The sequence below is a fragment of the Durio zibethinus genome, chromosome 18, assembly GCF_047325235.1.
Source record: "Durio zibethinus cultivar Kanyao isolate XHJ-2024 chromosome 18, ASM4732523v1, whole genome shotgun sequence".
Lineage (NCBI taxonomy): Eukaryota > Viridiplantae > Streptophyta > Magnoliopsida > Malvales > Malvaceae > Durio > Durio zibethinus.
Window position 1 is genome coordinate 8,182,697 of NC_143179.1, and position 25,352 is coordinate 8,208,048.

The 25,352-nt window shown below is 36.3% G+C and overlaps 6 protein-coding genes and 1 pseudogene across 12 annotated transcripts; 1 reads left to right on the plus strand and 6 right to left on the minus strand.

Annotated features, from left to right (window-relative positions):
- Positions 1-1,033: 1,033 nt before the first annotated feature.
- Positions 1,034-3,811, minus strand: LOC111300390 (putative pectinesterase/pectinesterase inhibitor 45). Its single transcript, XM_022896031.2, has 3 exons — positions 2,801-3,811; positions 2,500-2,660; positions 1,034-2,084 (listed from the first exon to the last, which is right to left on the minus strand). The coding sequence occupies exons 1-3, from the start codon at positions 3,721-3,723 to the stop codon at positions 1,393-1,395; spliced, it is 1,776 nt and encodes a 591-aa protein (XP_022751766.2). The 5' UTR covers positions 3,724-3,811; the 3' UTR covers positions 1,034-1,392.
- A 1,842-nt stretch (positions 3,812-5,653) lies between these two features.
- Positions 5,654-8,269, minus strand: LOC111300391 (uncharacterized). 2 transcript variants are annotated; one of them, XM_022896032.2, is made up of 6 exons: positions 7,650-8,269; positions 7,444-7,541; positions 6,914-6,938; positions 6,631-6,751; positions 6,416-6,550; positions 5,654-6,207 (listed from the first exon to the last, which is right to left on the minus strand). In XM_022896032.2, the coding sequence occupies exons 1-6, from the start codon at positions 8,038-8,040 to the stop codon at positions 5,991-5,993; spliced, it is 987 nt and encodes a 328-aa protein (XP_022751767.2). In that variant the 5' UTR covers positions 8,041-8,269; the 3' UTR covers positions 5,654-5,990. The 2 variants fall into 2 exon arrangements, with proteins under 2 accessions (XP_022751767.2, XP_022751768.2); XM_022896033.2 differs by having other exon boundaries at positions 5,856-6,207; positions 6,416-6,569; positions 6,704-6,751; positions 7,650-8,179.
- Positions 8,270-9,304: 1,035 nt separating this feature from the next.
- On the minus strand, positions 9,305-10,347 carry LOC111300884 (glucan endo-1,3-beta-glucosidase 5 pseudogene; annotated as a pseudogene).
- A 547-nt stretch (positions 10,348-10,894) lies between these two features.
- Positions 10,895-15,877, plus strand: LOC111299220 (uncharacterized). Of its 6 annotated transcripts, XM_089747249.1 has the most exons (13): positions 10,938-11,230; positions 11,320-11,432; positions 11,532-11,634; positions 11,804-11,881; positions 12,662-12,778; positions 12,850-13,041; positions 13,242-13,380; positions 13,498-13,684; positions 13,873-13,972; positions 14,246-14,305; positions 14,406-14,498; positions 14,962-15,081; positions 15,268-15,877. In XM_089747249.1, exons 1-13 carry the CDS (start codon positions 11,225-11,227, stop codon positions 15,595-15,597), a joined length of 1,638 nt encoding a protein of 545 aa, XP_089603375.1. In that variant the 5' UTR covers positions 10,938-11,224; the 3' UTR covers positions 15,598-15,877. The 6 variants fall into 6 exon arrangements, with proteins under 6 accessions (XP_089603372.1, XP_089603375.1, XP_089603374.1 ...); XM_089747246.1 differs by having other exon boundaries at positions 10,895-11,230; positions 13,242-13,684; XM_089747248.1 differs by having other exon boundaries at positions 13,242-13,684; positions 14,983-15,081.
- Positions 15,878-15,979: 102 nt separating this feature from the next.
- Positions 15,980-16,932, minus strand: LOC111299223 (uncharacterized). Its single transcript, XM_022894298.2, has one exon. The coding sequence runs from the start codon at positions 16,805-16,807 to the stop codon at positions 16,265-16,267; it is 543 nt and encodes a 180-aa protein (XP_022750033.1). The 5' UTR covers positions 16,808-16,932; the 3' UTR covers positions 15,980-16,264.
- Positions 16,933-18,278: 1,346 nt separating this feature from the next.
- Positions 18,279-21,950, minus strand: LOC111299222 (uncharacterized). Its single transcript, XM_022894295.2, has 10 exons — positions 21,752-21,950; positions 20,943-20,999; positions 20,748-20,815; positions 20,300-20,510; positions 20,117-20,217; positions 19,533-19,611; positions 19,363-19,422; positions 19,247-19,297; positions 19,030-19,108; positions 18,279-18,652 (listed from the first exon to the last, which is right to left on the minus strand). The coding sequence occupies exons 1-10, from the start codon at positions 21,830-21,832 to the stop codon at positions 18,564-18,566; spliced, it is 876 nt and encodes a 291-aa protein (XP_022750030.2). The 5' UTR covers positions 21,833-21,950; the 3' UTR covers positions 18,279-18,563.
- Positions 21,951-23,483: 1,533 nt separating this feature from the next.
- On the minus strand, positions 23,484-25,352 carry LOC111300392 (protein FATTY ACID EXPORT 2, chloroplastic-like). Its single transcript, XM_089747250.1, has 3 exons — positions 24,937-25,352; positions 24,554-24,688; positions 23,484-23,805 (listed from the first exon to the last, which is right to left on the minus strand). Exons 1-3 carry the CDS (start codon positions 24,989-24,991, stop codon positions 23,666-23,668), a joined length of 330 nt encoding a protein of 109 aa, XP_089603376.1. The 5' UTR covers positions 24,992-25,352; the 3' UTR covers positions 23,484-23,665.

Genomic DNA, 25,352 nt, shown 5'->3' on the forward strand with positions numbered 1-25,352 from the left:
GTTCCAAATGCATGGTTGTCTTCTTGATGGAAAATGCTTTGATTCGATGATGATAAGGGGAGGTTTCACACTTTTATATGTTGCTTGTTCAGAGAGAAACGTGCTGATATAGTTAAGTCATTTAAGGAGGTCAAGTCATCCAGCCAAATTGCAGACTCCAGCTTGGTAAACGTGTTTAACCACCGAATACAACAATATTACTGGTTGATTACGTTCCTATAAGTGGAGCTTAAATCATCTCCCCACACTAACCCAAGACAAGCCCAAGAACATGAATCTACATTGGGTCCTAAAGCTAACATTTTCTGTTTCTCTTGGTCTGTTATCCTTCGGCCTCCAGTAATGACACTCGTTTGCCAGTCCAGTATAAGCCTAGTCCAAATCTGACAAGTTGTTTCTGTTTCCTCCGACACTCTCAGTTCAAGCCGAACTTACTCCATTCCTATGTTACAAGCAGCTTCGATTTGTCCAACAACTAGGAAAGTTTCAAAACGGCTGGCCGGCATCACCTGATCATTTGCACCCAATGGTCAATTATTCCACCCCACGGTTTACTGTCTTATTATCAATTCTTGGAATGCCAAAAGAAATAGAGTTACTGCAGAGGAATGTTATTAAATTATAATAAAATATTTAATGTAATATTTAAATTTAAAATTTTTTTAATATAATATATAATATATAAATTTATTAATTAATATGATATTTGGAAGATTATTCATTTGTCAAGTTTTATCATTTGAAATTAGTCATATTAAGTAAAGTATCATAATAATTAATAAAATCATAATTTAAACATGTAAGTAAAGTATCATAATAATTAATAGAATCATAATTTAAACATGACGTTAAAAATTTTAAAAATTTAAATATCATATTAAATATTTTAATATAATTTAAGAGAAATATTAAGAAAATAAAAGCATTAATTTGAACCAGCCTGCTTTACCTTGCTACCAATGCTGACAATTGGGAGGCAAGAAAGCTTTGTTGCAGTTAATCTATTTTAGAAAAAGTATTGAATCGAAAATATATGAAACATGGATTATTATATACTAGGATCAATTCGAAAAGATTAACAATCTCTTGAAAATAAAATAAAAAATAAAAAAACGAAGATGAAACAACGCGAGAAAACTATCTATATAATAGTACATTGTCTTTTTCTATTTGGTTTTTGGTACTAACAATTCTGATATACAATATCATAGCATGCGATTACTTTTTCTTTAGTTCAAGATTATATAAGGAAAATCAATAAAATGTCATTTTCGCACAAAATTTCCAGCTCAAAGAAACGATGCTAGAGATATGAGGGAAAAAATATATATAAATAAATCTCTGTTTACTAGTCCCGTTTCTTGAGATAACTAAATGACCAGAAATGAATCCTTAACTGCTCAGTCCCATACGAACGGTAGCGCCAGTTTCATTGATCCAAGCCCCTTGTAAGAAAGTTCCTACGGTAAATTGCATGGCCTCATCCTTGGTAATAACCTTGCGGCCTGGCCACTTGACCCTGGCATCAGTTTTGGCTCCAGGTCCGTCGTTGTTGTACTCAGCATAGAAAAGGGTGTTAAGTGCAAACGTGCCTTCCCATTCTAGCCATCCAGCAGGGTCAATCAAATCCTCGATCAGTGATTCCATTACGATGGTCCTGGAGTACTCCTTCCAGGGCCTGCCAAGGTAACTCTTGAATTGGCTCTTAACAGAAGTAAACGAAACATCTGGTAAAATTTTACAGTTTTGAAGGACAATTCCTGTTGTTTCAAATTTGTCCTTCCTCCCTTGGGCAGTAACAATGTTCTTTTGGTTGTCCATGGGCTTCCTAATGTAAATCAAGCAGTTCTGGAGCACAGCAGCTGCGTCTCCAAATATGAAATCTATGGTGCCAGCGACCACACAGCTTCTATAGAACTGGCGATGAGTTTGTACGTATAAGGTGTCTTGGTATCCCTCAAAACGACAATTGAGGAAAATTGCCCTATCAGCATCAACTCTTGTGGCCACTGCTTGATGCTTCTCAGGCCCAGCAGTGTTTCTGAATCCCATTGCTTTTGCCAAAAAGCCATCACCGGAAGCCACTGAAACAAAAACAAAATGTCAAATTTCATTTCAGCTACACATCATTATGTCATTCATTTGAAATTTCATATTGGAATGGAGCTGCAGCCATACAATATAAAGGTTTTACCATTTTGTTTACTTTGTTAATTTCTAAACTTTTCACCAATTAGAAGAGATAACTCTTTTTTCTCTTTCCTTGTCATTTCCTTTAATATTTCTGGATTACTGAAAACTAACAAGTTCTCAGAATTATGAGTTTAGGATGGCCTCTAGAGCCCTCTACTGGAAATGCTCGAAAAATTAAAAAAAAAAATATTTCGAAAATCACTTCTTTAAAATTGAGCAGATTTATCTCAAACTGCATGCTATACCATATAATTAGTCCTAAGGTAAAAGTACTTTAGAATGCTGTGTGAAAAGTTATCAGCATACCAAAAGTTGCTGTCAGGTAAGTGGGAACTCCATCAACATAATTTTTGTTCCCAGTGACAATGGTCTTTTGTGATCCATCACCATAAATGGTAAGATTTACCATTTTCTTTGTTACGTGTACAGTCTCCTCATATATTCCTGCCTTAACAAATATCACGTACCTGCGTTTTGAAAGTGGAGAAATAGATTGTCTCAATAAATATGTTCACCAAGAAAAGGATACTTACTGCTGAAGCATGCTAGAAAATCATATTATGAAAATTAGGGGAAATGAACAGGATTTCAAAGAGGCTGAGGATACCTTCCATCATATTTTTCTGGCATGGCAGCAAGTGCTTCAGAAATGGTTTTGAATTGTCCACTACCATCTTTTGCCACAGTTACATTTGGTGTTGGTTTCTCAGTATCTGCACCCTTCAACATCCTGCGTTCGCCATGGTTCAACCAGTTGGGAAGTCCATCCTTGTCCACTGAAGGAGAGCTGGATTCTAAAAGGTGGCGACTGGCTGCTGGCATCTCCATCACGGAAGAAATGTATGAAGAAAATTGTCTAGTCATGGCAAGGGAATTGCTGGTGAGCTCCTGGCTAGAGTTCAGGGTACTCTTGATATTTGTCTTCAATTTTCCATCAGGGAAGCTATCAATGCAGGTTTCTTGGTAAGACATTACCGCACTTAGCCAGTTGTTCAATTCACCATTTGATAACAGCTTCCCTATATCTTTGTCTCCTACTTTGGCCATAGAAGTCTCTAATTCTTCCTTGGCATTGGCCATGACTTCTTTACAAACATTGAATGCTTGTTTCTCCTCTGAGGAGTTGAATTCGAATGAGCTTGCTTTGCTAAAGGCCTTATCAAGCTCATCAGCGGTTGCAGATATTGAAGACTTGAGAAGATCTTTGGGTTGAGCCAAAGAAGGGTGCTCTTTCACTGCCTTCTTAAGGGCGCTCTCGCATGATTCCTTGTAAGAGGTACCATTGCAAATAGTTTTTATGAGCTTTTCTGACCTTGACACCTGGTTTGTAGCCGGAGCTTTTTGCGTTTTAGTGCTGTCAGAATTCCCTTGTTCTTTTTTCTCGGTAGAGACAACAAGAAAGATTCCGGCCCCAATTAAACCAATGAGGACAATGGTTACTATCACGGCAATGCCAACCCTCTTTCTGAATTTCTGTTGTCTCTCAAGCCTTCGACGTTCGTGTATTATGTCAAAATCTTGGAAAACCATTGTTTTATTTGCTTCAGGCAGAGGTCTCTCTGCCTTAGATTCAAGCTAAGGCAGAGAGTGAAATCAAGAAACCCAATGACAATATATATTCCTATAGCTCCTTGCTCTTTGTTCGATCTTTAATGTCATACAAGTTGGAAAGGGAACCTGGACAGGAGAGCTTTCAGGCATTCCATTTAAAAGTTAGTTATTTTTACAAAAAAAAAAAATGAATGATAGAGATTTTCTCTCTCCAAACCGCATTTCCCGCGAGTTCTTGTCCATATAGCTTTCAAAATTCCACCATTGAACTAAAAATGCTTATAACCGCATGTAAATGTTGCAGCTAAATTAGGTCCAATTTAGCTAACTTGGCATTGCTAAACATGGGCAAACATCGCTTTTCTTTGTGGTTCTGATCAAACTATAACTAACTTGAGACTTTCTTGCAATGTGAGTTTTGTGATTTAGTCTGGTCGACACTCACTAACAACACCCAAGAAATTTTTTTTTTTTTTTTGGTATTTAAAGCTGTCAGGACATGAACTCTAGTCACGAAATTAAGAATCCAAAACTCTACTAACATACCTCGTGACTGTTGGCAACAACACCTGAGATTCATAAACCTCTATAGCAGCTAAGCATATTTCTAATTCTCAGTAATGAACAGGAAAAATGTTAGATGAAATCAAGCCAACTGTTTCTCAGCCTTTTGTTGTCTCCAACGATTGGAGGATGAATGCATGAAGAAGGGGAAAGTCATATTGCAGAAGTTTAATATCACTAGGAAACTAATTGTAGTGCAATGTTTTGATTTTGAGATAACTACAAATCAATTAAATATGCCATTGCCAGGGAGCAATACATAAGCTACTAACAAAAATCCTATGTTTAACAAGGTTCAATTTAACAGCATAATGAGTTGTTCAGCCACTGCCTCTATATAATGGGTTGTTATTCAAGAATGAAATAATTTCCCTTTTGCAATGTTGTAGTTTAGCCTCTTCCTCTATTTACTCCATGGAAATCTTCTAGTTAGTTTAAGCTAATTTTCCTTCTTAGTGACTATATATGAGTTAGTTTTGCTCCGGAAAGTGAATTGTCCATACTAATTCATGAAAGGCCTCAATAACAGAACCAAAGATTGCCTGGTTAATGAAAAAGATCAGGATAATACTGTTGGAAATAAAGTCCTTTTCTTATTCTTATAAAACTATAATAAATGTAAAGAAAAATAACACACGAGATTTATGAAGATTTATTTTAAATGTGAGAGTTACCTCCACATTTAACGATTACAAAATTTTTACTATAATGAAAGGGGATTAAAAAAGACATTTTCCTCAAACAATTACACTAGGCACATCCCCAGGGCTCTCTCTTGGTACCTCAACTCATTTTGCACCACTTGTTCTTTCTCACTAGTAGACTTAAGTTGCCATGGCCCTTACTGTTTGTGTTCCATCAGCAATTGGAGCTCGCTACTTATGACATATATCTCTTCCTTCTATCCTAATCCCCCATGATTGAAAACGCTTTGAATTTAATTTTTGTTAACTTTTAATTGTCTCAGCTTTTACTTGTTGTTAAGGCCTATTCAACCTTAAGTATATGTTCCAGGAAATTTTCACCAGACTCTTGTATATATTTTCATTTTTTTGGTCCATTACTTAGATATGTTAACCGTCACTATTGGTTGGTTCAGCTTTTGATATATTTCAAGCCCAAAGTGATGGAGATAACTGAGTGACCATCATTTCGTCCGATATCCTTGATATATTCTTGCAGACAAATGCTGGTTTTAAACCAGAAAATTCAAATCAATTAAGTGAAATATTAAACGTGCACAACAAATTAAAGAAAAACGTACGAGAAAAAGATACATGCTACATTCTGATTTCTTGTTTATTTGTCACTTTTCACACATATGTTAGAGAAACTAGACGGAGCATTGCTAAAAAGAAACTGTTGTTCATTGAGTGCAATCATGAAATGACCTCCAAAGTCATGAATTTCTAATTACACCAATGTTCTTCAACATTTGGCAACTGCTTTTCCTGCATCTTGCAAGTCAAGATGAAACCTAATAAAAAAGCAGTGTTTCACCCATGTTTCTTCCGGTTTTGTCCTCAACGCATGCACCATGACCCTAATTTGGCTGGTTTCCTTATGGTTGATTCACCCCGAACAATCAGAAGTCTAAGACTAAATTTTTGGCACTGTCAAATGTTGAGAGTATGATACACAATTCATAATGCTATGAAGTAAGAGTCTCTATAAAGTCCGTCTTAAAGGATAGTAGAACTAAGAATCCAAGACTCTATTTGTTGCTCCACTTCTTCCCAGTTATGTACTTTAGTCACCAAAGGATGTTGATCAATTGACTGTGTCTTACACCAGGGATAAGAGTTCTCATAATCAAAAAGCAGAACTCTGATTCCAACTTGAGCACACTCAACAGCATATCTTGGGTTATCATCAATTAGAATCTTGGATCCTAACAACCTGCAAGAGAAAACTCATCAAGAAAAACTTGTCAGCAGTGACTATCTCCAAGAAATTAATAAGATCATAAAGGCAACTATCTGGAAAAGACATTTGCTATACTTGCACCATAAAAATTAAGATACAATTGCACTTGAGGTTATTAAAAGAAAGCCGAATACCAAAGCATGCAGAAGCAATGTTAAGGTCTAAGGGTTAGTGGGCATACCGGCATATTTCTGACTTAGGTCTTGACTCGCCATCAAGAGCAAAATGGTTGCCAAAGTGAATCTCCTGAAACAGTCCAGGATAGTGCTTCTCTAACCACTCAATTGTATGGTCCTTAATCACATTCTGCCGAGACCTACTCATACATAAAAGGCCTGCTTAGTGCACAGGCCAGAAGTAAAGACATTATTAAGCAAGAATAGTATGAATACATACGTTACGACTGAGAGGTTACAAAATCTTGATAACTTATGAATTGCCCTCTGAGCACCTGGTATGGGGTCGATACCTTTCTTGAAATATGGTGTCTTGAAGAACTCATGGACACGGATATCAGCTGTCAAAACAAGAAAACAGAGTATGTTCAGAAGTAATCCTTAGCCAATACAAACTCAAGAAAAGAAACTCCAAATGATTAAAAGTTTATCAGAAAAGATAACAAAACACTTGGCAATCCATAAAACAATGATAGCATCTGTGTAAGTATGTCTAGTGATACCTTCATCACGAGAACAGTTCCATATCTGTAACAGAAATAAAAAATGCGTCAGAATACATATTAAAGAAATGTAACCAACATCCGAACAACAGATGATACCAAAAGCAGAAACTTATACAAACAACACAAGTAAAACTATTAAAGAGGAAAGACCACAACCACAGAGTAAACTATCAAGTACGTTACTGCGATTTGAACATAGAAGCAAATGCATCTCACATTATTAAACAGAATGAAACCATTACTCACACAACTTATAGTGCAAATAGCTAGCAGAATTCACATAGAAACTATTCACACACAAAAAAATACAAAAGATTGGACTCTGCTTAAAACCCTTAAAACCTTAGCCAGCAGCTAACACCAATCATATCAAAGATCTTCATGACACAAAAAGGAGGTTTCTCACCAATTGAATAAAATTCAACACTAATTGACTTACACCACCAAAAATTGCCGATTACACATGACTTCTTTCTACTACTCTTCGCAACAAAAAATAATAAAAAAATTCATGAAAAAGGTCTTACCTTGAAAAACTCGTAAACATGGTACTCTGAAACCGAATGATTCAACGAATAACGATCCGCTATAAATTTGTTCAAAGCCGAAACAAAGTTTCCCAGTACTGCTTATACCAGAAAACAAGGGAAAAAAATAATTACATTATAAAATACAAAAAATTTCCAAAAAAAAAATTAAAGAAGGCGAAGAAATGGCAGGAAAAAGTTTGTACCTTCATCGACATCGACAGCAACCGCAATTTTTTCTAGCGAAGGCTTGTTGGGAAAGTCAAGAGGTTTCCCTCTTTGACACGTGCCACGAGCATCAATCGCCAACTTAGCCATCTTTTGGGGTTCATTATAGGTGATAATTTGTAAATCACGCGCCAACTGGGAAGCAAAGGCGCGTGTTTTGTGATTCCAGGTTCTGCGAGAATCCTCGAAACAACTTTTGAGAGTCAAATTTAAGCGAGCGGCGGGTTTGTTAAACTTGAGAGCGCCACCGCCGACATTGTAATTTTCGAGCATGTCAAGTTTGCCACGGAATTGGAAGCAACGGCGTTGGTCGTTCGGGAAGATGTGCAGTTGTCTGAAAAACGGATCGTTACGAGCTAACAACGCCATGAAACGATCTTTACCGTTAAGATTAGGGATTTGGTTGAAGAAGAAACGAACACCGCTGCTTCGCTTCTTTAAACATAACGAAGCTTTTCACATTCCAACATTCCCCCAAAAACAAGAACGAAAAAATGATAATTTTGCAGCCAACAAAATAATTTGGGTTAAATAATTCGATTAATTAATAAAAATTAGATGCCAAAAAACAAAAAGAGGTTCTTTGATTTGGGGGAATGGAAGAGGGTAGGAGTGACGGCTGCGCGGCAAACCCAATTATAATGAAAAAAAGAGAATATAATTATAGAATATTTATTTTTAAATGGTTTTAAATTAAAGGAAATTTGAAGGATATTTAGAAATTAGGAGAAGAATCTGAGGGATTTCATAAATAATGTTAATAATAGAACGGACCAAAATTTTTTGCCTTTTTAATCAAGTGGAGAAGGAGATATATTTTGGGACAATGGCGAAAAAATGGAATATGACAAAAAGAGAGAGGACGACAGGGTCGGCAGTGAGAATCTGAATTATCGGGGAAGTAGGATTATTTTTATATGGGAAATGGGAACTGTAATTGCATGAAGAACAAAAAGAAAGTGCAAAAAACAATTATCAGGTTGGTAGGAAGTTGCTGATAAACTAAGCTCGATCAAAAAGTGAAACAAATATGCCTTTAGCCGACTATCTTTAGATTAGTTGATATATTATTTAACTTAATATTTAAAAATTTTGAGTTTAATATGCACATAATATTTTTAATTAAATAAATAATAAAATAAAAAAAAAATTTAAAGTTAGATTAAGAATTAAAAAAAAAAAGTGCCTTTACTTGACTTTGGGCTGTGCAGCCGACATGCTGATAAGTTATAGGTATTGGGCGATAGGCACGCTCACGCCGCTCAACGACTCCAAGTCGCTTCGCTCGGTTTGTAGATATGGAATTGTATTTTTAAATAGAAACCCAAAGCCAATTGCCATATGGGTTTGTGTGTTATTATGTCCTGGCCATTGCTTTGTGAATTTATTTTAGGCCAACTTTGGGCTTTTTGCAAATATCTACTTGTTCTTTTGATGGGTGTAAATTATAAAACTAGTTTCAGATAAAGGAAGTTCGATTGAATTATGGTTGGGGCCCGAGTTATTTTGAGATTTGGACTCCGATTAAAGTTCTAACTAAATTCAACAATGAATCCATCGAATCAATGGTTATTTTACAATGTAAAATGAGTTAAAATGATCAATGCTGTCTAGGAAAATTTTAACCTTAGCAAACAAAAGAAATGAACGAGATCATTGCCTGGTTGAGTACTGCTGCAAGGCTATAACGAACTCACTCAATGAACACCACAAATAACTAATGTCGATACCAGTATGGCAGTATCAGAGCTGTACGTTGGCTTTCTACTCTTGCAGCTGAAGATTTATTAGAGGAGGGAGCCAGTTCATGTTTTCCTGTGTCGATCATGATCTCGAAATGACAAGGTAGTTGAGATGGATCCACGTTGGTAATGAGCAATGACAGATAAGTTGCTAAATGAACATGAGCTTTCTTTTGATTGATGGTCTGTTATTACATATTAAACGCATAAGAAGCGTCGCTTTTGGCATCCAGATAAAATCACATGAGGATCCATAGCCAATTAAGACTTGTGCAATAGCGTATAGGCAAGCGTAGCTAATGCTTTGTGCCAAATTGGGGTCTGAAATGCTTGCCGAAGACGACAAAACACACCATTGCCTGGCCAAATATTTGACACCTTTGGCTGGGACGATAGTTCTTCCAATGCCCATATCCAATGGGAATTTGATACTTCCATCGTAAATGAAGATACTCAAATGCTTCTCAAAGTTTCCAAGCTCAACGTTCTTGTTGTCTTCATCAATGAGTGAAAATATGTAAACATCAGGCGGGGTTCGGCGTCTTGGGCTGCCTTGGTATTGAATTATTCTGTTGAGAAGGGCTTGGTTGAACCTGCGGGCATAGTCTATGCTTGCATTGAGGTCACCATCAGTTGGCCAGCCAACTTCTCCAATAGCGACAATTGACAAAATTGGCATCGTAAACATTGGTGTAAATGATGGAACCTTCCACAAGGGGGCTGGCAGTGTTACTGAAGAAGGCATATTCTCCAGGGAATTGGGATCAGGTTGGAGACTAAGAAAAGATGTTGACGGTGAGAGGGCCACCATTGTCTTTCATCTGGTCATGGATATCCGGCCGAAAATTGCCTTCAGTCTGGTAGCCATCCGGCGTTTAGTGGTATGGTTACCTTCACCGTTTGCCTAGGCCAGCTTTGATAAGAGCTGCTTGAATATTTTGGAGGGCTGGAAACATTGGACGAAAATATTTTCGGTAAGAGCTGCTCGGCCAAGTCGCTTGTTTGGACCTTATGCTGCTCTGATATTGGGCTCAGGCCTGTAAAGGATGTAGGTTATGGATTTGGTCTGACAAGTTTGCATGACAATCTGGCCCATTTTTGGTCCATTTGCATACTTCACGTGTTCTCTTTTTTACCAAAATGAAAGAAAGAATTAGATAAGATTAAAGATCTTTTTTTCCCCTATAATTAACTTAATAAGTATAGGATAATTTTCCTTAAATAAATATGAAAAATGTTAAATTAAAAATCTAAAGGTCTTTATTTCAAAAAAAAAAAAAAAAATCCCACGGTCTTAATGCCTTAAAAAAAAGTCAATGAGAAAAACTAATAAAATCCCCCCAAAATATTTCTAACAAGTCATGCAAGCAACACCGACATTTTATACTAAAACGACATCGTTTTTGAACTGAAAGGTGAAAGTTAGAAGAAAAAACAGAGAAATGAAAACAACTGAAAAGAGGAAAGGGCATGTTCGTATTGTCGGTGAATGAAGAGTCCTGCTCGAAAATCAGAGAGGGACATATCACATAATAGATCCATATGATAGATCCACATTTGCATCCACTGTCGTACTGGGGTCACTTTCCCCTGACTATTAACATTTCTCCACTTAATATTACAATTTAAATCCCAAAATCCCCCCTATACCCCACTCTCTCTTTGTAGTTTGGCCTTTTGTTTCATTCTTGCACTTGAAAATAATTCCTTGATGATTTTCTTTTCTTTTTTTTTTTAAAGGGTAGTCTTTATTTGTGGAGTGGAGTTATTGGATTCTATATGTCAGCAGTGCAAGAAGAAGACATGAATCAATGATGGTGAACTTCAACTAAAATTTACTTGCTGTGCTTGCATCTGGGTGTTCATTAGATTTTTATTCTTTATTGGAATGATGCTTTGTCTAAAGGCAGAAGCTTTGGATGAAGACCGTCATCCTCAAAATCCTAACGAGAATAGCATCAATGGGAATGGAGATTGCAATGGTGGTAATGATGGGGGTTTTATTCTACCAATCAACTGGTGGGTCTTTTTCTTCTTCTTCTTCGTCCTCTTTTTTTTTTTTTTTTTGTCTTTCTGTTTCTGTAATGGTAAATGTAGTATGGGTGGATGGTTTTGCAGGGCAAACTCTATTAATAGATATTTGCAATGGAAAAGTGGCAAGGTTTGGAGCAGGTCATTTTCAGCTGGGGATGACCCTTGTAACTCTTGTTGTGAGTTAAAGGTAATTTGCAAAGCTAATTCTCTGCTCCCAATTTTATAGTTATTAATTTTCTGAATGCAAATTATTATCTGGAAGTTGTTACCTTTTCAATGCAAGCGAGGAGTTATTATGGTGTCTCTATTTAGACTTGTTAAAAGACTTTTAGATTCTGAAATCATGTTGTTACCAGGATGCTAAGACCCAGGAAAGGAGTGGACAAGAGAAAAGTGAGCAGATGTGTCATTACAAATACCAGCTTGAACAAGAAGTAAGAGGATTCTACATGTCTCTGCATATTCCCCTTTATTTTACAGTGATGAAATCGGTTTCTTTCACTAGATTTTTTTCCTTCTCCTGTTTCTCTCATAAAAAAATTTGTTGGAGATTGGATGTTAAGTTTTGGATTAAGGTCATGTGGCTCTTTAGTTGGTCAAAGTTAATGCCATGGGATTCTTTGATACAATAAAACTCTTTTTTTTTTTTTTTTGGGACATTTCTGAATTGTTGAGGCTCGCACTAGTCTGGAAAGTTCTAAAGAAGTGTATTCAGAAGGATAATTAAAATTATGAACAGCAAACTACGGTAACATGAGACAAGGGATTGGCTATGATTAGTGAATTCTAGAGCATTTTCCTTGGTTCTCTGTTTTACTAAAACGTGAGGCAAGATGATTGTGCCTTAAGCCAATGAACTCTTTTTTGTTCCATGTCACTGCACTCCTCATCTACATCAATCTTAAGCTTATATAAGGTTGGTTTGGATTTATTCAGCAAGGAAGCAAAGAAGCATTGGCATTGGATTGGATTTGAGTGATAGGGAGAAAAAAGAAACACAAGTAACGTGAATGTGATTAGTAGAGCTTTGTTACTAAGACAATGCAGCTAGAGAGAGAGAAAGAGAGAGAGAGTACAACTTGAGCTAATGAATGATTTTTGAAGACCATGATATTCAAGTTTTAAATTTTTTTCTTAGGGAGCCAGTAACAGCCAACTCTGTGCAGGATTGATATCTCATGCTCATGCCACATGCTACCACTTGGATGATACAGGTTAAAAAGTTGCAGCAGCAGTTGCAGGAAGAGACTGATTTGCACTTGGCTCTAGCAAGTGCTATTGAACACTCTGATTCACCTTCTCCAAATTCTCCTGGCAAACTTCCAGATAAGGTCAGCCGCCAAATGCATGGTTTCTCTTCTACTTTTATTTCTTTTCTCAATCTCCTAAATTTGGATTTCAGGCCCAGGAGCTTTTAGATAGCATCGCTGTTCTGGAGATTACAGTATCAAAGCTTGAGCAGGAATTTGTTTCTTTACAATATCAACTTAGTCAGGAGAGGAATGAGCGACGTCTTGCTGAGTACCGTTTAAAGCATTTGCCATGTTCTGCAATATCTCTTTTTGATAGCTATCTGGCTTGCTTATCAGAACCAGTACTGTCATCTATATCTTTAAAGTGTTATGCTGGTGATCCTGTGGCTTTAAAATAGTTGATTATCATATCGAGTTACTCATGGGCTTTTTTATGCCAACTTGTTTAGAATAATTCACCTTATGTACATTCCTTTCAATTGTATCTCTTATCCTGTAGAGGTAAAAGGAAAGATGATTAACAGTCTATTTTATGTTTCAGATTGCAAAAACTTGTAATGAAGAGAAACCAGAAGAAAACGTGGATGATATGTCTCTGTTGGAGGCTGTTATTGATAACAATTATATTGTTGAGAACCTTTGGCATCAACCCAATCAGCTATCTGAAGAAATGGTGACGCGTATGAGAGATATTTTCATTTTCTTAGCAGATTCATGCAAGCTTTCTTCTTCCGAGTGTTTGGTGTCACCCGCTTCACCTCACTGTCCTCTCGCCAATTTTTTGGAATCTTTCTCAGACTCAACCAAAGCAACTTCTTTACTGAGGAGTCCCTCAGGAGGTGGGGCATATGATCCATATGGAGTCTCTTGCAAAGAGGACTGGACAAGTACTATTGGGACCTATAGCACAGCAGTTGAAGTCTCATGGTTGTCTGTTGGGAAGAAAGAACTTAAATACGCAGCTATGGCTCTAAAAAGATTCAGGTCAACTATTTAAATCCTATTTTTAGACTAGTTTTTATATCCTCATTTCATTGGCTTCCGAGCACTCACTCTAGAGTAAGGAAGTGGAATTCTTGGAGCTATTTTATCATAAAGCCTTAAGTAGAAAGGCTTTAGGTAGTGAGCTTGATCAGTTATTGCTTTTATTATTCCTCTCTGTTTGCCTACAGATTGCTTGTTGAGCAGTTGGCCAGAGTGGATCCATCTCAAATGAGTTACAACGAGAAGCTGGCATTTTGGATTAACCTGTATAATGCTTTGATTATGCATGTAATAATCTTCCACTCATTTCCAATCTATGCATTCTAATCTCCCTCTCTCCCACAAATACAAACAATATATATAGACACAATCTAAGCTTTGATAAGTTGGGATTCTATCAATAGATGAGGAGTCTTGGCAAGAAGTGCAGACAAGGTCTCAGACCTCATTTTGTGACCATCCTGTGCATTTTCATGACTTCTAGATCAATAGATACTACTTCTTAGGCCTTAACTGAATTAGAATCTCTGATTTTTTTCTCTTATATCTCTGTCTTCTCAGGCATATTTAGCATATGGAGTTCCAAGAAATGATATCAAACTATTTTCCTTAATGCAGAAGGTTTGGTGCTGTAATTTTCCTGTTGTCCCTCCACACTTCCTTTTTCCTTCCCTCTGTATGCTGCTATGAACAAATGCTAACTGCATGCCATGATATGCAGGCTGCCTACACTGTTGGAGGACTCTCAGTGAGTGCAGCTGACATAGAATGCACTGTTCTAAAAATGAATCCTGCTGCTTACCGACCACAAATTGTATGTATAATTACTCCATTTATGTGCAGTTGCTAGCCCTTTCAAAAAGAATTTTTGATAATGTAATAGTAGCTATGCTGAGGCACCTTAATCTTTTATCCAAAATTTGACTGGACATATTACTTCAAAAAAAATGACTGGTCATGCACCATGCCATGGGATATTATGCGCAGAGAGTGAGAGAGAGAACAAATACCAGTACTTAAAGTATTGGCATCTTTGGAAGGATGGTAAATTATCGTAGTAACGGATGCTCTATAATAGACTTTCTGGGGCTTCCATCTTCAAATTTTTAAGTTTTTTGAGATTAGACCTACTTTCTTTTTCTTTTCTCCATAGGGAATCCATTTTTCCCCCATATCCCATTTCCTTTTTCTGGGGATATTTTTTTCTCTATTTTGTATTGGATTCTTCCTTGACAGTATTCTATGACATATATAACTTCTAATTATAATCATGTTAGGCTGCGGTTCTTGCACTTCAGAAAATCAAGGCATCTGACGAGCAGCAGAAGTATAAAATTGATCATCCTGAGCCTCTTGTTTATTTTGCTTTAAGTTGTGGTTTGCATTCTTCACCTGCGGTAAGATCTCATTTGCTTCTCATTTCCCCATCTCATATTTTGAGTTCTCTTGACTATAATAGCATCCGAATCTGCCAATTTTATTGAAAATTCAGTAATAACTGATTAGCGATAATGAAATTTCTAATTAATATGATTGGCTTCTAGTTTTACTGAGTTTTCCTGTTGTCCTCATTATATAATTAGGTGAGGCTTTTCAGGGCTGAAAATGTGAATGAGTTGCTAGAAAGGTCAATGAAAGATTACATTCAGGCATCTGTTGGTATAAGCAACAAAGGGAAGCTATTGGTGCCTAAATTGTTGCATTGTTTTGCCAAAGGACTTGTCCAAGACTCACTTTTACCTGATTGGATTTGTCAATTCTTATCGCCACAACAAACCTCCATGGTTAGAGATTGTTTATCGCGCAATAAGTGGAGGCTCCTTGGTGCTCGAAGCTTCTCTGTCGTACCATTCGATTCAAGGTTTCGCTTTCTCTTCCTATTGGATGATCGGAACTCCTTCACCTCTACATGATATAAGACCACCCCACCTTTCAAAAGTTTTGGGAAACGGATTGTGAAAACTCATGCTTTGACTACCACAGCAGGCAATTCTTCAGCACAGCTGCTGTATCCATATTGCCTACTGCCTGTAATGTGGATATTACTTGCTCCTAGTAGAATTAGCAAGGTTCACATTGTATAGTAGTTGCTGATAATGAAAATTTTCTTTCATGATGAACTAGAATGTATGGTTAGCCAAAGGAGAAAGGGGACTATGAAGCATTAAAGAAAATTGTTTTCCAACTTAGAAATTTGTGACCAATGTGGAATCAAGCAAACTACCATAATTGGGAGAAAAAAAAAAACCCTTTATAGTTATTTAGAACTCAAAGTTTATGAAAATGAGAAAAGAATACAAAAACTTGTAAGAGGTATTTGATTTATATATACAAATATTCGACGGGTCAAGCTTCGGAGTTTAGACCATTTGACTATTTTCTTTGCTTTTTTTTCTCCTTTCCTCAATAGCTACCCAGAGAACAAAATTGACCCTTTTCACCATGCCCAAACTATCAATTGACTGCTAAATATACAATAATTATTGTTTCAAGCTCTATCTCCATTATCAATATCAATTGAGTAAACAATATGTAAAAAGAAAGAAACTCTAGGGAAAAAAAAAGGGATAATTATGTGGATCAAGGAAGGAGATCATCGCCAAATAGGTAGAGCAGCTGCTCAACAGCCCAGCTGGTTTCATTCTCAGGCCAGCCCATGCTTTGAGAAGAAGTGAGTAAAGGTGCCCTGCAAAGGGGGCAAGTCTTGCGATTATCTTCGTGATCATTCTCGTAATCATGGTCGTGATCTTGATCATAGTCAACCCATCTGTCAATGCAATCTTTATGAAACACGTGGCAGCAGTTCCTCAATGCCCTGACGTCGTCACCTACCCTCAACTGACTCAAGCAGACTGCACATGTGTCAGAAACGCAAGGCACCCTTTCCTTAGCATCTTCAAAGGTTGTCAGCCCTAGACTGTCTCTAATCATTTGTGAAGAAACAAAGGAAGAAGAAGAAGAGTTGTCTTTGGAATCAGATGAAAAAGTAGTAGCAAAGAAGCAGCTTATGTCTTTAAACCAAAGAGCCCAAGACAAGAACCATCTTAACACTGCTAAAACAACAGCTGTTTTGTTAAGAAGATGGGTTACAATTAACCCTGGATCCTCTACAAAGAAACCCATTGGAACAAGAAGAAAGAACAGTGAAGGGAAAGGAAAGTAGCAATTAGCGAGAAGGTAGAAGAAAGGAAAAGAAAGGGGGAGAGGTAGAGGAGCATCTAGGGACTTTATATAAAATGACGGGGAACCAAGCCAACAAGCCCGAGAGGGGGAAGATAGTGGATTGCTTTATTGGATTTTTGTCGGTGTGTGAGTAAGCTTTGGAATAAAGGCGATGTGGGGGGGGTTGATCAGATCATTATCGCGTGCAATCGTGTAAGTCACAGCTCAGAAGGACGGTGGTCGATTTCATCAAGTATCTTTCATTTTTTTTTAAATGGACATAAGTAGGTAGTAAAAAAATTTTGGAAGGAAAGGGATGAGCGTGCTTCCCTGAAGGTGCTCTGCTTACTGCTGGCTGATTCATGCTGTATTTGATGTGTGCCCTCGATTAAAGGATATGATTATGTTCAGTCATAAAAAGCAAAGGCCAATGCGGCAATCACCCATTTTAATCATCACACATCATCCATTAAATAAAAGAGCAGATTAATTTTAGAATGTTAGGTGGAACAGAAAGGTGAGATCATCATCCCATATATATGCAAAATCTTTGCTTTTTCACATGACACGTTAGAAATGGCCCCCATCACACTTTAGTTTCCACCATCCCAGTCAGATCCCACCAAGTCACCACCATTTCCAATGTTACTTTACGATTTTAAGTTGGAGAAAGGCAATGGTGGGAAAAATATATAAAGAAAAAGATAAGAAACAATAGAGAAAATTTACAGCCATGGTTTGCCTTCCAGGAAAAGGGACCTTGGTTACCCAAAAGCCAGCTTTGATGCATGCAGACGCCATGCAAAAGAATGAGGTGAGCATCGGTCTTTTGTTCAGGGAATTCCTATCCGTTCGCCGCAGCACGACTTGGCCAGGTTTGACCATTATTCGATGCTGGCAACTCATGGTTACAAGAAGATTTTGTTGAATGAATTAATGTAAACAATTAAACCCTTATCCATGCTTCCAACATCGAGCAAACATTTTGACCATGTCGTATGCAAAGTAGATTAAATAAAGAAAAAGGCAGCTGTTACAATTTACATGTGTCTTTCATTTAAAGTAGATGACCGAATCATAAAGGTAGACGTTGTAACATCTTTCGGCAAACATATGGCTAATGGTCCGTATATCTTATCTAACACAAACAGACGAGGGCTAGGTCAATGTTTGTCAGCTCAAGTCTGTTTCCCGCCCCCACTATAAACTACAGTCTACAAGCATATATGCAATCAATGAACTTGATTTAACAGTTGCATACAAAACATGTCTCAAAGGCAAAATCTAAGGGGTATCGAGAAATTGTGTCACAAACCCAACGATTAAAACAGGGAAAAGGAAGACTAAAACGGCCAGCTCATCTACCGACCGAAGTGGCCCATCGTATTTCGCGCATGTTACATGTTACCAGAATAGTAACAGAACTAACGAGTTTAGTATTTTAGTAGGAACTTTTATTGCCTCGCAACAGCATTCTGATTGTTGATCAAAATAAAGGAAAAAACAGCATTTTGATTGAGCCTCCATGTCCTGCTGCCTGTTTGACAGCTTGTCTAACAGATATAATACAAACACTTCCAGCATTATAACTATAGTTTCTTGTTGAAGCTGACAGCTTGAAGCATTATATCAATAATATCTTGTTGAAGCTGACAGCTCGAGCTCGTGCATGTTGGTTAACGGAGTAAATTATGTATCTTCCTTCAAATTCCCTTGTCTAGTTGATTTCACCCTGCTCGCTTTCTTTCATCTTCATTTGCATCTTGTATTGCAAAGTGACTGGTGCACAATCCAGTGGTGTTTCTCCTGGAATTGATGTGGTTCAAAAAAGTTAAAGCATAATCACAAGACAAAACGATTCATGCAAATCAGAGCCAGACATGCAACCAACTAAATCAGAAATGAAAAAGGATGAAGAGTTCTCAATTATGAACTTCTAAGAACCAGCGTCATTCAACAAAGCTATACCATGAGTATGATACTTCTTTCAAATGGAAGGTGAGAATTCTTTGTCTTTTCCCCTTTTTTTCTTTTTCACACTTGATTTTATCCAGAATCAAAGGAGTTTTTATTGACATTTTCAACTTTCAGTAACCTTAAAACTCTATCATGAGTAACTTCAATTTGTAGATAGACATATTTAAAATCAGGAATGCCACAAAACTCAGCATACGGTCAATTACCCTGTGCATTCTTGTAATACATGCTTGCTCCACAGTCCATGAGGGCAAACACTATATCAGTTCGATTGAACATTGCTGCCTACACCAAGTTAATTCTGCCATTAGTTTCATACAAATTTGGAAAGAAATGGAAATTAAAATTTCAAGAACACATAAACGATAGCAGCCACATGCACAGAACTACACACATCAGAGAGAGAGAGAGAGAGAGTAGTACCAGATGCAGCAAAGATAATCCTTGCTTGTCATGGTAATTTGCATCTACACCCTGCACATGTAATCATATGTAAAAATTCATTCTAATTGAAATTTTGGAATAAAATCATAACATACCTCGTTTAGAAGCTTTTTGACTGCAGCAGTATCACCATTCTTTATAGCTTCTCTTAAACCCTGAGTATAGTAAATGCACAAGTACATAATTTAAAAGAAGTAAAATCCCCAGAAAAGTTGAATGTCTAAAATAGCTATTCAAACATTTCATTAAAGAGTTCTATTTCTACCTCTCCATTGATATCATAATCCATCTGAGATCTATCTGCAGCAGTACCATTGGTCACCAGACCAGGATTGAAAACCAAACTGCAAAATGTTAACCATGTCTAAAAGAGTCCCATAAAACAGAAAGTAAAATTTGCCACCAAAAGAGGCCAGAGACCTAAGCAAAAAAGAAACCATGTCCTTGCTGACAATCTAAAGAGGACAATGGGACATGAAAATAGAAATCAAGACAGGAAAACTGGAACAGTGTGGGTCTTTCTCACAATTATCCTCCACTACATTAAAATTAATTCCAGTAACTTCTACCAGAATGTCGAGCACAAAGAGGGAAGCAAGATGAAGAGAGAAGATAAACTGATTTCAGTGTTTTATGCCTCAAACCAGAAGGCCATGATTTTACTAGCATCCAGCTTTAGGTTTCAATTAACTTAAACCATAGTTCCGTACTAGAATGGGCCAGAAGGAGTTGAAGTTTCCATGCTCCAATTCCACACAGAAATAATATATTAAACCATTTGAAATCGAACATTATGTTTGGAAGAAGTGAAGAACAAAGATTGAATACAAAATTGAAAGGATAACATACCAAGATTTGCTGTTTGAAGTGGAGCCTCTACTCTTGGGAACAGTGTCAGTCTTTTTTGACTTTGGATTTGATGAAGCCACTGAGGATGGATGGTTTTTCATCTGCCGCAGAAACAAATATGGGTCCATAAGAAGCTTGGAATAGCATATGAGGTGCTGTTTAAAACTACTGAAGAATTCATACCTTAAGTGGAAGTGCATCTGTTGTTGGTGCTGGAGATTCACAAATACACAAAGGCATGCCACACTTGCAATCTGGAATGCTTGAAAAAGGCTGATGCTCTGCAGTTGCTTCAGTTTTTGAAACCATAACTGCACTAATGTTTAATCTAAAGACTTCATCTGTAACAGAATCAACTCCACCTAAAGAATGCTGAGGATCAGCTTTTGCCGATCTGCACCCAAATAAATTCACGAGAAAAATAATGTCAAGAAACAAAAGAAAATATTAAGAAATGGCCACTTAAAATAGTACTCAAGAAAATAAGAAGAAAAGCAAAGTGAAGCAGGAGTAGAAGGCATCCACCAACACCTAGAATCCAAGACATACCCAAGCTACACACCCTCCCACTTCTCTTTCTAATCGACAATATTTAAATATGTATTTATGCATTCAATCAGGAAACATTTACCCTGAACAGTTATTGAAACACTCTGCACAAACTCTAACAGACGAAAGTATGCCAAATTGTGGTAAAGCCTGAATATGCACACAAGAAAGAGAATACAAAAGATTGCTTAGTTAAAGCTGACTTATCCATACTTTAAAAACTTGAGAAATGTGTAGGTAACCCAAATATATAAATAGAGGCAATGGGAGCTCAAACCATTTGATTAGATGAATGTTCATGGCATAATGTCTTCCCACAACATCGGCAATGGTGCTGCAAAATTGAGATGATTTCATGTATTTTCCACATGTCAATCAGTCTAACATAGAAGTGTGTACATTTACATTTATAATTCCTTTGAAATATAATCATGAGCTTTTACAACACATAACATCACTTTGATTATAGTTGATACCATAAAAGATTTGTAGAGTTCGGTAGCACTTAGGAATTAGGATCACACCACTTTGGATCATCATTAGTAATGCACTGTTGTCTTGCATAACAAATTTGAAAATCAGGAACCAGTGATCCCACTGATAGCATACATATTAGGCCTCAACTATTGATTCTATCCAATGACCCCAAGTTCCTCAAGTTTCAATACAAGGACTAATTCACAGTCACGTTTCTGAACTTATACTCACAACATCAGGCATGCACCGGATTCAATCTTCAATTAATATTGCAGTGGGTTATCAATACTTTCAAATTACCAATTTAACGCATCGAAATTAAACCATAAAAACATAATTAGATTCAAAAGAAATCTGAACCAGCATTCGAAAAAGTGATCTCTAGCGTGAATAGATAAGTCAAACAGCTAAAATCAAAGCAGAGGAGCGCACTCCAATATAATTTAAATAATTACTTATTTAACAAAAGAAAAAACCTAATCGTTAAAATCTCCTTTGTTGGACGATATAATTCGTTATTTTCATCGAATTAAATGAAAATGATCGGTAATTCATTCGTATAAAAAATGAAAATTAAAAAAAAAAAAAGATTTGAGAACAAGAAAGTACCCCGCGTCTGAAAGTGGTGAAGCTGCATTTGCAGACGTCGCAGCGTGGTGCTTCCTGGAAAAGCGGGGGCTCCAGTGGCATTTTCGATCTTTTTCGCCTCCGCCGGCGAAACAACAGATAAGGATGCCGATTTTTTTTTTTTTTTTCTAATTGAGGTGCTTTGTTTATTTCTTTTTGTCTTTTAATTTTATTATCCCGTATGATTAGGCAATTGCTTTCCTTTTAAACGCGAACGATCGCAATAAAAAAGATAAAAATGGCACGAATACAATAATTATGGTAATAAAAAATATGAAAATAATATAATTTAAAATTTTAATAAAAATTATAAATAAATTTAAATAAAATTTTAAAAATATATTTTATATTTTCATATAATATAAATTATAATATGTAATTTTTTTATAAAATATGATATAAATATATGAACTATTATTAATTTATAATATATAAATATATAAATTATCAAATATTTTAATCATAATTTATTTACTCATTCTAACAATACGATCATATAATATAAATATAATAATAAAATAAAAATATTATAATTTAAAATTTAAAAAATAATTATATATAAATTTAATAAAATTAAAAAAAATTATTTTTTATTTTTATATTTATACAAATTATAACATATAATTTTTATATAAAATATATCACAAATACATAAATTTTAATATTTTATATCATATAAATATATAAATCCTAGGGTCAAACCTCAACTTGTTGGTGGTGAAAACGGGATGAAAAATAGGTAACAGAAATGTTGATGTATGCTTATTTACTAAAATCTTTAAATACTTATTTCAAAAAAAAAAATCCAGTACTATGTTTAAATAAAAAATACATAATTAATAATGAATTGTTGTTTTGCATTTTCTAGAAACATAGCTCTTAAACACTTAGAATAGTTTTAGTTTTTAGACCTTTTTTTGCGTTTTTTTTTTTTGGTCATATAAATTTTTTTAAGTGCTGATAAATAATATTATGACCATGAAATTATGAAAAATTAAAGAGTAAATTATCTTTATTTTATGTCATTGATGACTTACAATGAAATACTCTCAATTACAGGAAGGTCTGGTCGGTAAAGGTTGGATAACTGCAGGAAAATTTGGTCGGTAAAGGTTGGATGCCGTTGATATTGGCATCACTGCCAAATGGGTTTTTGTTAGCTCATTCTATGGAGATGATGTAGCAACTGCATAAGATTGCCGTTTTGTTATTAAAAGCTAAAGCCTGTTGCACCATCTTTCAAACAAGTATTACATATTATCGATGATTCTTAATACCCTGATAATGAATGAAAAATATTGATTTTATAACTGATCAAGGTTGCTTCCTATGATCAAAGATTAAAGGTTCCAACTTCCACCTAAAAAAAACATTCTTGTATTATGCACAATACACAGACAAAATACTTAACTTTCTTTTTTTTTTGTTCATACGAGGAAAAAACAAGGGGAAGGAAAATGACGAGATTAAAACCCATGCTAACATGCCTTCCTTAAAGTCTGTTGGCCTAGTGGCGAAGGGGTGAAAGGTGACAAAATACGAACTTTGGACATGCATTAAGTTTCAAAGTCACAAAATTTCAAAGCTGAAAAGGCATTTATTGGCTATTGTCTCCCCCCATAATTTGTATAAAATAAACAACAAAACTGCCAAAGATGTTTGAAAACTTAGTTGGGGAGGAGTATGACTTAATGTCAAGTTAAAATGGGGATAATTTAGAGGAAAACACATTCAAATATGAAAGTAATCTTGGTGTCCAAACACATTGCATGATGGTTTAACAAAGTTCATAACTTCAAAGTTAGATATAGCAAAGCACTCTATATAACAAAACACCATGTCCCGTAAACATACAGGCTCGTTATTCAACTTTGTTACTGTCACTACTGCCTCAAACTAGTGCATACTACGCAGTATGCCATGCAGGTATCCCCCTGCCATCACAAAGGACACAAGTGATACAACACCGGCTGGGTAGACTTTTCCTGACCTCTTGAAACGGGAACCCATCACTCCCAAAAGTGCAGCAGATATACCTTCAAATTAATATCATAAATGTAATTAGGGTTGATGGAGCTAAGACAAAAATGAAATGAGAAGAGACAAGCTAAATCCTCTGTAACAGCCTCATATTCGTGATTAATGTTCAAACGAAAACTTGGAGATTCACCTCCTTATTCCTCATAAGTGAGGTTGTGAAGTTAGAAACTATCAACACCTTTTCTAATTCTCTTTAGCTTTGTACAAACAGACAGGATTACATCCTATATCAAGTTAGTAGTTACTACAATTTATTAGCAAGTAACATAAGACATAAGCCACTATGAAATATAACTTTGGGGGTTATTTTTTTAGTACAAAAGAGGCTGCAGCCTGGAGATAGGGAAAGGAATTGCAGGTGTTAGGATTTGAATCTACACCAACTGAATGCTAAGGTGACTGCATAAACCGATAGAGCTAAGCTCTGAGTTCAAGGGTTATCATTTTTTCTTTGTTCCACAACAACACTGAACACCCTTACCTTTCTCTTCCCCTCTCCTCTCTCCTTTCCTTTTCTGGAAAGCAAAAATCAATCTTATCTTCACGCTCAAGAAATTTTCAATCAAGATGATAACAAAAGGACAAATCAGCTAATCCTTTGGAAATTCAACATTAAAGGCAAGTCCAACACTAATTGGCAAGCCCTATCTCTTCTAACCTCATCACTTGAGATGTAAATCAATCATCTTTAGCAACAAAAACATACAACACCAAGGTGCATCAAAAGAAAAAAGAGTGACTTACCAAGCCCAAGGGACGAGGCAAAAACTGGCTTTGTTGGAAGCTCAGTATAAACATAGGAGAGCAGTGCGGCTGACAATCCTCCTGCCAAAAGCGACTTCTGGCTGCCACTCTTAATGTAGCCCATGGCACCACCCACTATAACTCAGTAAAATGAAATGTTTGCACATTAGCAATTCTACAGTCCATACAACAATATCCATCTCCTTTACTTGTAGCATATTATCACCAATTGTATTTTATTATCAAGTCTAGAGTTCTGCTGATTACCCAAAATCCAATCAAATTTCTACCAACTCGAATCTATACAAGTATCAAGACACAAACAGCAAATATTAAATGAAACCATACGTCAAACAACGAAAAAGCAAAGACAAGAATTTTACCTCCGACGAAAGTAGCATATCCAAGAGTCAACTTCTGGGACAAAGACAAAGCCATCTTTTTCTTATTCCCGTCGTCGGAAAACTTCTCACTATCACTTCAGCAGCTATTATCCCCACCGTATCCTCCTCCACCGCCGTTTCCTGTGTCTACTTCGATGTCGATCTCTCCCTTGGCAGAACCAACAGTGTTAGTAACAATCTTGGGTACTTTGGAATCAGAAGATACTATCTCAGCTAGAATCACCCCTTTAAAGTGAAGGTGACGGTTGCTAACCACTCCAAATCTTGGGTAATCGTTATTGTTAAAGATCTGTAGCCTTTGATCCAAGCTTTGGCTGAAGTAGAAGAAGAGACAACTATGAAACACCTATCAACAAACCTGCCATCCTTTTTCTAATTTTTGACTTTCCCTCTTT

Coding starts and splice junctions, on each gene's coding strand:
- LOC111300390 (XM_022896031.2), bottom strand. CDS start 3,723: ATGGTTTTCCAAGATTTTGACATAATACACGAACGTCGAAGGCTTGAG. Junction 2,661..2,800: donor CCAGAAAAATATGATGGAAG/GTATCCTCAGCC, acceptor TTCAAAACGCAG/GTACGTGATATTTGTTAAGG. Junction 2,085..2,499: donor TTACCTGACAGCAACTTTTG/GTATGCTGATAA, acceptor TTTTTGTTTCAG/TGGCTTCCGGTGATGGCTTT.
- LOC111300391 (XM_022896032.2), bottom strand. CDS start 8,040: ATGGCGTTGTTAGCTCGTAACGATCCGTTTTTCAGACAACTGCACATC. Junction 7,542..7,649: donor TGCTGTCGATGTCGATGAAG/GTACAAACTTTT, acceptor TGGTATAAGCAG/TACTGGGAAACTTTGTTTCG. Junction 6,208..6,415: donor CCTAAGTCAGAAATATGCCG/GTATGCCCACTA, acceptor TTTCTCTTGCAG/GTTGTTAGGATCCAAGATTC.
- LOC111299220 (XM_022894291.2), top strand. CDS start 11,302: ATGATGCTTTGTCTAAAGGCAGAAGCTTTGGATGAAGACCGTCATCCT. Junction 14,306..14,405: donor TATTTTCCTTAATGCAGAAG/GTTTGGTGCTGT, acceptor CATGATATGCAG/GCTGCCTACACTGTTGGAGG. Junction 14,499..14,961: donor CTGCTTACCGACCACAAATT/GTATGTATAATT, acceptor TAATCATGTTAG/GCTGCGGTTCTTGCACTTCA.
- LOC111299223 (XM_022894298.2), bottom strand. CDS start 16,807: ATGGGTTTCTTTGTAGAGGATCCAGGGTTAATTGTAACCCATCTTCTT.
- LOC111299222 (XM_022894295.2), bottom strand. CDS start 21,832: ATGCCACTGGAGCCCCCGCTTTTCCAGGAAGCACCACGCTGCGACGTC. Junction 20,816..20,942: donor AACATTCATCTAATCAAATG/GTTTGAGCTCCC, acceptor GTGCATATTCAG/GCTTTACCACAATTTGGCAT. Junction 19,612..20,116: donor ACTTCAAACAGCAAATCTTG/GTATGTTATCCT, acceptor AACATTTTGCAG/TTTGGTTTTCAATCCTGGTC.
- LOC111300392 (XM_089747250.1), bottom strand. CDS start 24,991: ATGGCTTTGTCTTTGTCCCAGAAGTTGACTCTTGGATATGCTACTTTC. Junction 24,689..24,936: donor ATATGCTACTTTCGTCGGAG/GTAAAATTCTTG, acceptor ACTGAGTTATAG/TGGGTGGTGCCATGGGCTAC. Junction 23,806..24,553: donor TGCCTCGTCCCTTGGGCTTG/GTAAGTCACTCT, acceptor ATTAATTTGAAG/GTATATCTGCTGCACTTTTG.